General features: G+C 32.3%; 1 protein-coding gene across 7 annotated transcripts in view; it reads left to right on the top strand.

The window, feature by feature from the left end:
* Positions 1-803: 803 nt before the first annotated feature.
* LOC132738574 (putative leucine-rich repeat-containing protein DDB_G0290503) overlaps positions 804-10733 on the top strand; it is a 75034-nt gene continuing 65104 nt past the window's right edge. For 6 of the 7 annotated variants that reach the window (XM_060726090.1, XM_060726111.1, XM_060726150.1 and 3 more), the window contains exons 1-2: positions 805-1186; positions 9706-9786. In XM_060726090.1, coding sequence (XP_060582073.1) covers positions 1076-1186; positions 9706-9786 — 192 coding nt within the window. In that variant the 5' untranslated portion in view covers positions 805-1075. Of the gene's footprint in view, positions 1187-9705; positions 9787-10733 lie in introns of all 7 variants that reach the window. The other variant, XM_060726135.1, reaches the window with a different exon arrangement.

Genomic DNA, 10733 nt, shown 5'->3' with positions numbered 1-10733 from the left:
AAGAAAAGTAAAAATATTCAATATTCAAGTATTAATTTAAATATTGTACGATTATTTACTGATTTTGTAGTATAAATAATCATATTTCTGCTAATTAAGTTACTTACTCAGAAAAAACTATTTTTGCATAATTTGATCTCTTTTCGGTAAATTACGTGGAATGTAAGCGCTTTAATTTTGCAATGTGTAAATAACTTTCTTTGTTTTCTGTTCCCGTCACCTTTTAAAGACTTTTTTAATTTTCATAAAAATTAGCATGAATCTGGAGGCATGCTGCTTTAACGACGTCCAAGTTGTAAAGTTAACATTAAATGTCTTAATTCCTTGTTCAAATATTTCAGATTAATTTAACATATTTTATTGCATTAAATACATGTCAAATATTACACAAATGTTGAGTATATTATAACACAATATTCAAATATTTTAGTTGTTTACAAGTATACAGTACGTCGGATATATTAGCAAAAAAGCAGAAGCATATTTGATATGCAAATAGAACCATATCAAGCACAGCAAAATACTGTAACGTCAATGATAGGAAAGACAACTCTGTTATGCTTCGGTGAGGTAATAAAGCCAGGCCTAGTTATCTCAAGTTCGACGCTCTTTACCAATTATACTGGAGCGGTCTAAACTTAACGCCATTATTTTCAAAAAATGTTCATTGACTGGTAAAATGAAAAGGTATTACATATACTTTGTCTATTCCCTATTACTGATACTATCTCTTTTTGCGAGTTGGACTATTTTTTGTACACCTTTTCGCGGATGTACACTCATGTGTTCAGTGTAACTCACGTAAACAATATCACTACGCTCGCACCTTGTAATGGCCGACGTATGTTAACAGGCCACAAACTACTAAACACAAATTATTTAGTTTTGATTAAATCCACTGAAAATTTATCCATATTTCTCACCTAGTTAATTTACAATAGATATGACTTATTGATTTAATTCGGATTTCGATTAATGCAATGGTTTAATTCGGACGGATTTATTTGAAGATGTGAACTAATTGAAAACCAGGTGTCCTAACTTGTTAATTATTTCGAATTATTTTAATTGAAAAATGGCATCAAAATGCAGGAAATTTGTACCAAATATTTTTAACAAGAGCAAATGCCAGACATGTTTCGGTTCAAAGGAACAACATTCCGCTGAAGCTCTCGAAAATAACAAGGTATGATCATTTTGTTTTTATATTTTTACTTTATAAACAATTGAAACCCCACCCACTTTATTACCTTAAAACTTAAGAGTAAATATAGACTCTGTAATGCGATTCTTTGAAAACACGTTAGATTTGGAATATTAAAAAAATATATGTTAATTACAACTGATTGCGAGTATACTACTTGCGGAGTGATGCAATTACTTGAGATGATGATGATGATGATATTTTAAATAAGATTAAATTTTTAAGATAATAAATTATTATCAGTATCCCAAGTTTTTAAATTTAATATAATATATTGCATCCATTTCTTAGACAAATGGAATTTTGTGCTTGTTAAAATGATAAGCAGTTATAAAACAATATATTTTTAAGCAAAGTTTATGTAAATAACCAGGGCTCTCGATTGACACGGGGATCCGGGTTTTGACTCGTGAAAATCAGGAAATGCACAAATTTGACACGTGATAAAATCTGCACAAGAGTCAATTTGCCACATGGGATTTTCAGCTATACCAATAATAATTACCTTAAATCCACCCCTAATTACCTATTTAATCCTACATATGTTCAAATCACACTCAATAAAAATGTCAACAGGTAGTATAAGCCGTGTATAAATTGCTTTACACACGGCAATTGTTTATAGCCTGTGCACTGAAGCGTGACAATTCAGTGTCTGCAATTTGACAGCGCTAAAAATAGCTCAACAATTACACTTGAAGTGTCAATTATTTATTGTTTTTAAAGGTTTATAATTCGTCTTTGATTTTCTTGGAGTACCTGTGCATTTGTTATTTCTTTTTCCATTAAATATTCCTACTACGTGTTGGTATTTAAAATTAATATGAAATAGCATACCAGTACAGATATTTTTTATATTTTATACATTTAATCAGAAAAGCTTCTGCTTATTTTATTCTTTCACAGCATCACAGCAATTAATTTTTTTTGTTTTATTTGTTTTTTGTCTTTGTTTTTTTTTTTTGGGGGGGGGGGGGGGGTATAGACCTTTATAACTAGACATTTTTTTCTGTCAATTTAGACTTTAGAATCTACACAAAATGACCTCCAATACAGTAATTTTTGTAACATATTAAACAATGATTCATGTAGTCAAATGACACTAGAAAAAAATGATTTGACTCATGAAAATTTTGGCCAAAGAGTCTTTGACTCGTGAAATTCTGACCCTACTGAGAGCCCTGTAAATAACATACTGGCCCATACAAAATTTGTAGTTACTTAAAAGCTATTGTCACAGTTCAGAACAGTTCACTTAATACGGGAGAAGATGTGTAAGCGGCCGTAAAGCTCAGTCGGTAGAGCTGCAGAAATAGTATTCCGAGGGTCCCCAGTTCGAGTCCAGGTCAGGCTGCACATTTTTCTCGCGCTGTGACACTATTTTTTAATATGATCACTCACTAGTTTCAATATTTCTACAGCAAGACCAACCAATTTTACAAACTTTTATTACATAGATGGCGACCATCATCTGTATATAATAAAAAGCCTTGGCGCAGAATTTGTTGATTAAGATCACTCACCAAAAAAGTTCATCCCCATGAGCATGATGAGGGGTTCAACATTATTGTAAGATAGATACTAAAGATAGGTAGAACAAAATTGATTGTAACACATTAATATTGGGCTCCTCACACAAATTATGGATATCCCATTAAGTTCTTTATATGTATAGAATAACCATTTGTAATGAGGCCTGATATGGGGTACCAACCTTACCCATTATTTTGTATGAAGATAAGTAAAATCCCATCGGGGAGAAGCTATTGATCCCTTGAGCAAGAAACGGAACACTCATTGCTCAGTTGTGATTGGTTCTAGGTTCTGTTTTGAGAGTGTGTATATAAACTTATGTATAACTTCCTGAACAATCAAAGTTCAAAGTGAAATAAATTTTATATTATCTGATAAAAGTCGTTTGTTTGTATTGTGAATGTATACTGGGGACCACCAAAACTAGACTTCCATCGAACCAGGACAGTCATGAAAATGCCTGATTTAGTTTTTTCTTTGTTCTGTTTTTGTTAATCAATCAATCACTTTTTTTATGTACAATAAGTTAATGTTTTTTCATTAAATTTATTATATTACACTCGTTAGTTTATGGCAATGTATTAATGTCTATTTCAAAGTGAGGTTGGCCTAATGGTTAAGGTGTCTGCCTCCCAACCCAGGGCTCAAGGGGTCGAGCCCCTCGGGTCACGACCATGTTTCTTCATATGACACAAGTATTGGTTGGTTCCAGGAAGAGGACTCAAAAGTGATTAATATAATATGATTTTATCTTGATTAAATCAATGTCATGCACATACAATGTACATGTATCGGCCTGGACACATGGTATATACTGTAGTGTGGACAATTTAGGTAATTTTGAAACCCTCTCCAACAGGCCTCACATATTAGTGTCAATATAATCAGAAATAAATAACTAGTTTGTTAGATAAGAGAAGAATCTAGCTGTACTGTGTCAAGTTTTCAGATCTCCAGCTTTAAAATTATGAAATCTGTATGGAAAAATGTTTAAAAAGTGTCCAGTTGGTGGTCCTACCCCGACCAGTAATGTAATCAGTTGTTTTCATGTCAGTCTGAGAAATAGGCTTACAGATGTACATTCTTTATAGTTAAGTATCTATAAGTAAGACAAATATATCTTCCATTTCAACAGACTCATGAACAATTCTCTTTGATGTATACTAGTGTAACTGGTATCAGTATGAATAAATAAATAATCACTATCATGTAGGTGACCCTGCAGAGTTTACCTGTGGTGTAAATAGTTTGGTAAACAACATTAGCTCATTGCTCAATTGTGCACATCAGTCTGTCTTAATTGATTCACAGATAAGACCTGATTGATAAACTACTACAATCAATCATAGTACATTGATCTACACATAATAATATGTCTAATTCAGCTGTTTACAGAATTATTTCCTACTTTTCAGCACCATTTATCAACCTCACTAAATTTTAGCATTTAATCTGTCTTGTTGGCTGTTGTCAGTATTACAGATTTCTTTAACAGATTAAAATTATTTCAAAACTAATACAATGTAATTACAGAAATTATTGCTTGGAAGCCCATCATCTACATATAAAGGTTATAATACACATGTCACCAGTTGGAAGTTAGTCATGTTATTAACTTAATGGGCAAGACAAGCATACATATATATATATCAGTATAAACCAAATTCTATCTTTATGAGGTGTTAAATTGTATCATTTTAATTATATATGACTCATGCTATAATAGAGAAAGGTACCTTAATACTGCTCATGAAAAGTCTAGGAAATATAACAGAGGTATTGATTTATTGTTACTAGATTGCTGGTAGTTGATAACTAATTATCATCATTTATTTTTAAATGATAACTAGACTTGATTATATTAGCATGTTGGCTATTGCAGATAAGAATTAAGATACAGACAAAGGTTCATCAGCTCTGGGCTTTGTTTATTGAGTTGATTTTATCTTTCACTAGTATAGAGATAAAGTATATAATTATAAACATATTGTTTATTGTATGAGTGTTAGTGATTTGTTCTATTTTAGTATTTTGATATTGAAATTTGATTTTGGATTGAAAGAAAAATGGTTGCAATTTTAATTCTGTAGTTATCAATGTATTGATCAGTCTGTAGTTTGGCATTTTGCAGCCAGCTTCCTTAAGCAAGCTATGATTTTTAGCTCGACTATACGAAGTATATGGAGAGCTGTCCTACTCGCCCCGGCGTCGGCGTCCGCGTCCGCGTCCAGATTTTAGATTAAAGTTTTGGTGCAGTAAAATATTTTTCACTATAACTTTGTCATTTCTTAAGGTATCAACTTCAAACTTGAAATATATGTTCCTTATCATCAACCACATCTTATGTGACAAGGTTCATAACTCTAGCACCAATATTTTCAGATTTATCTCCCCTTGAACTTAGAATTGTCCTTAAAAAATACTATTTTTTACTGATACTTCTTTATTTCTTAAGGGATCAACCTCATACTTCAAATATATGTACCTTATCATCATCCTCATCTTATGTGACAAGGTTCATAACTCTAGCACCAATATTTTCAGATTTATCTCCCCTTGAACTTAGAATTTTCCTTAAAAAATACTATTTTTTACTGATACTTCTTTATTTCTTAAGGGATCAACCTCATACTTCAAATATATGTACCTTATCATCATCCCCATCTTATGTGACACGGTTCATAACTCTAGCACCAATATTATCAGATTTATCTCCCCTTGAACTTAGAATTTTCCGCAAAAAATACTATTTCTTCTTTATTACTTAAGGTATCAACCTCATACTTCAAATATATTTACGTTATCATCATCCCCATCTTATGTGACAAGGTTCATCACTCTATCACCAATATTTTTCAGATTTATCTCCCTTTGAACTTAGAATTTTCCATACAAAATATTATTTTTTACTCTAACTTATTTATTTCTAAGGGGATCAACTTCATACTTCAAATATATTTACGTTATCATCATCCACATCTTATGTGACAAGGTTCATAACTCTAGCACCAATATTGCAAGAATTATCTCCCCATAAACTTAGATGAATTTACTAGAAAAATGTTATTTTTTATTTTAACTTTTTAATTTTTAAAGGTATCTACCTCAAACTTCAAATACTTATTCCTTGTCATCAATTACATTTTATGTGACAATGTTCATAACTCTTGAAGCAATATTTACAGATTTACCTGTATTTGAACTTAAGATTTTCTTTAAGAAATATAATAACTTCTTTATTTTTTAAGGTATCTACTTCAAACTTCAAATATATATTTCTTATCATTACACAAATGTTATGTGGCAAGATCCATAACTCTAGCATGACTATTTCTAGAATTATTCCCCTTGATCTTGGAATTTATGTTAAAAAATGTTATTTTTTTACTATAACTTAATACATAATTATACATAATTGATTTTTCTTTCATAGTTTGTCCTCCTTACTGCGTCCAGTATTTTATTAGTCGAGCTTCGCTGTCTCCTGTGACAGCTCTTGTTATTGTTCCTTTAGAGAAGAGGTTACATATTTATTATATTTCATTTAGGCTGATACGTAATATAAGGCTTGAATTATAAAGTATTGTAAGAAATTAATTGGCTATGCTTTGTAATGAATGAAAATAGTAAAATGTGTAAGTCTCATATTGTCATAAAGAACTGTAATACCACTATAAAATGTGAATGTTATAAGCTAAGGTAAGTTATGGAATGTTATATATGAGGTTTGATTTTGAATGCCATTGTATGTGCACATTTCCATACATGACGGTATAAGTTGGCTCTCTTGTTATGAATGAAGTTTAAATTTAGCTACATTAATTTTGTATACCGGGTATTTGATTTTTAAGGATCCTGCGCTCAGTTTAAACGTTACCTCTTAAAGGAAATAAGAAATATGGCCAATGTAAGGTCAAGGCTAAATATATTCTTAATACCATTTTTAGCCCACTTTGAAGAAGATTAGGGGGATATATTACTATCATGACCCTCTTATCAGCCTCAGGCCACAGCATTGGTTAAACTTTTTGAATAAGTTTTCATTTATGGTCATTAAATTCAATAGTTATAAAATTAAAACTTCCTTAATGTATGTGGATGTGCCTTGATGAATTGTACACTGACTTTGTGGTCAAAGGTCACAGAAACCTGTGATGGGTAATTGATTTAGGTCCATTTCTTAGAAACTACAAAAGCTATACAAATATGTAATTGATTTAGGTCCATTTCTTTGAAACTACAAAAGCTTTACATATTAATTATCTTTTTCACTAGTCACTTCAAACTTGGTATACTTGTTCATTATTTATCTATTTTAAGGGGAGCGGTGGCCTAGTGGTTAAGGTGTCTGCCTCTCAACCCAGAGATCGTGTTCGAGCCCTACTCGGGTTACGACCATGTTTTTTCATATGACAATTTACTGGTTGGTTCCAGGAAGAGGGCTCGAAAGTGCAAGAACTTGTTTCACAATTGAGCTAAAATAAATATGTTTAAACCATTATTAATGATGCCATATCACTAGGACAGATATTACTAAAAACATACATGTATTTTGCAAAGTTATGTCCCATTTTTTCCTTAGATTTTTTTTTCAGAGTTGAAATAAAGAACATAAATGTTTCTTCAGTAATGGTATGTTTTGTAATTAAGGTATTAATGATATACCTAAACCTACTGTGCCAGATACCTCATTTTACACAAAAGTCAGACAGACATTACAGTTTCTAATAATTCTTTAATTAAAAACACTGATTTACATGATGCTATAAATCTGTGTTCTATAAGACAAAATGAAAGAGGATGTTAGTGTATGGTTACATCATGTACTACATCTCAACAGATGAGTGAAGTCACTCAGTACAGGTAGAACTAACTATTCAAGACATTTTGAAAGAAGAAGTTTAGTTATGCCTCAGAAAGGATAAATATTTCCTTTTATAAAAAGGGCAAACATGAGATTTACAACGTTTAATTAATTATTTAAGAGCAGGTTAGATGCCTAACACCTTAAGAAAGTAGTGCTGAATAATATTCTTGGTAAAAGTAACAAAATAGTATTTTGACTTCCATACAAACTTCTCAAGCACTATTATTTTTCTTATTGCCAAAAAGGTACAGATGTAAAAGATGGCTCAGGTTATTGGCCCTTCAAAATATAACTGGACATAAAAAATAAAAAGTTCTTGAAAAATGAAAATAGGAGAATGTCTTAGGCTTAATGGTCAGTAAAATGTGTCACATAATCTTTCCAATATAGTATAAAATGTGTCACAAAAGTCTTCCTCCAGCATGCAGTAAAATGTGTCACAAAAGTCTTCTTCCTCCATGCAGTAAAATGTGTCACAAAAGTCTTCTTCCACCATTGCAACAGTAAAATGTGTCACAAAGTCTTCTTCCACCATTAAATGTGTCACAAAAGTCTTCTCTCCACTCATGCAGTAAAGTGTGTCACAAAAGTCTTCTTCCACCATGCAGTAAAATATGTCACAAAAAGTCTTCTTCCACCATGCAGTAAAATGTGTCACAAAAGTCTTCTTCCACCATGCAGTAAAATGTGTCACAAAAGTCTTCTTCCACCATGCAGTAAAATGTGTCACAAAAGTCTTCTTCCACCATGCAGTAAAATGTGTCACAAAAGTCTTCTTCCACCATGCAGTAAAATGTGTCACAAAAAGTCTTCTTCCACCATGCAGTAAAATGTGTCACAAAAGTCTTCTTCCACCATGCAGTAAAATGTGTCACAAAAGTCTTCCTCCACCATGCAGTAAAATGTGTCACAAAAAATGTGTCACAAAAGTCTTCTTCCACCATGCAGTAAAATGTGTCACAAAAGTCTTCTTCCACCATGCAGTAAAATGTGTCACAAAAGTCTTCTTCCACCATGCAGTAAAATGTGTCACAAAAGTCTTCTTCCACCATGCAGTAAAATGTGTCACAAAAATCTTCTTCCACCATGCATTAAAATGTGTCACAAAAGTCTTCTTCCACCATGCAGTAAAATGTGTCACAAAAGTCTTCCTCCAGCATGCAGTAAAATGTGTCACAAAAGTCTTCTTCCACCATGCAGTAAAATGTGTCACAAAAGTCTTCTTCCACCATGCAGTAAAATGTGTCACAAAAGTCTTCCTCCAGCATGCAGTAAAATGTGTCAAAATGTGTCACAAAAGTCTTCTTCCACCATGCAGTAAAATGTGTCACAAAAGTCTTCTTCCACCATGCAGTAAAATGTGTCACATTAAAGTCTTCTTCCAACATACAGTCAAGTGTATCACAAATGTCTCTTCAATGGCTTAGAAGTGTGTCACAAAGTTGATCTGTCACCAGTAAAGTGGGACAATCTTATTAATAACATGATTGTTAAACGTATGTAAGAAATGATAAAAATGTCTGTATACAATGGTAAAAATTTCGATACACATGAAACAGTATTTTGAAAGCAAACATCATAAGATTAATGTATTTTACCTTCTGTTTAATGTCAGATTTTAAAGTAGATACCACTGGAACTAGGCAATGTGTTTATGCTGATAGGCAAAAGAACTTAATTTTATGGAGGTACTTACTCTAAGTAACAGAAATACTGGAAATTCTTTAAAGAATTTGTGTAAAAAAAAGATATGCATACAGTATTCATACATGTACTGTATACAAACATGGTTACATTCGGTTGTCTTGTTTTCCCATGAGGTTGTATAGAGCAGACTTTTCTTGTTTTAAACTAAGAGAAATTTCTGTCCATTCAAAATACCAATTATAGGTATATATTATGTTAAGATGTTGAGTAGTGTACATTATATTGTCTTATGGAAGTTCTCAGTGTGATCATACAAAGATGTCAACTTGTAGTTACCGTAGAACATATACCATGAGGGCAGTCAGTCGGGATCCTAATTCAAGAAAATTGATTACTAACTACCGTTTTATACTTATGTCATATAATTACTTATTTAGTATCATTTCTTTTTCAGGCTTCAAGAAAGGTATCAAAGTGTGGTTATTTGTTTGTAGCTCCTGGATATGACTTCTCCAATCCTTTGGACAAAACTAGGGTAAGCTACATTTGTTACTATCTATTTATCTCTCTCCAAATTAAAATGACACATATAAAAGCATTTAATACATAGCATGTTTTTCTTGAACGCCATCCGGTTAGCTCAATAAACAGAGCGTTGGACTGTGAATCGGACGACCCGGGTTCGATTTCCGGACAGCGCAGGTCACTTTCATTGTGATTGATCATGAAATCCTTTCTATGGTCATTCGCATTGTATCTCTGCTCTGGCATGAACAGAAGTTTCAGTTCCTTGTGAAAGTGAAGGCAACTGGTACTGATATACTGCTTGACAGCATACCAAGAAACGATGCAGTGGTTGAAATGTGCTCTGGTGAATTCAGTGGGTTTCCTGTTGTGATCCGGAGTGAAAACTACCAACACCACCACCACCACCACATGTTTTTCTTGACTATTTTTATTTTCAAATTGACCAATGACATTGCTGCTTTGAGAGGACTGATTTGCTGCTTATGTTCACACATTTCAAATTGACCAATGACATTTCAGCTTTGAGAAATCTGCTTTGTTGGCTTGCATGTCTTCACACAATTTCGAACTGACCAATGGCATTAACAGATGTTATTTGTTTTGATTTTAACTTTTTATATGAATTATATGATGTATTTTGTTTATATCATAGATTACCCACATGTGTATAATACAGAAAACAAATAGCTTTCTGATGACTGATATAACGTGTACTATAATTTACATTCTGTCAAAATGGTGTCATTCAAATTCTTCAAGTTTCAATAATTTCCGTTAAAACCATCCAGCTACAGATTTGTTTACTGGAAAGATAAAGTACTGTTGACAGTAGGTGGATGTAATAACTAACCTTGGTAGACCATGTATACCACCACAAAACATAAAATACAGCAGGCTTTGATTTGTAAATGAATAAGTATTTATTTGATGATGATGATATCTTATTATATTACT

Source organism: Ruditapes philippinarum, unplaced genomic scaffold, assembly GCF_026571515.1.
Source record: "Ruditapes philippinarum isolate M1 unplaced genomic scaffold, ASM2657151v2 ctg2210_1_1_1_1, whole genome shotgun sequence".
NCBI lineage: Eukaryota > Metazoa > Mollusca > Bivalvia > Venerida > Veneridae > Ruditapes > Ruditapes philippinarum.
This window is presented reverse-complemented; position numbering and strand designations above follow the sequence as displayed.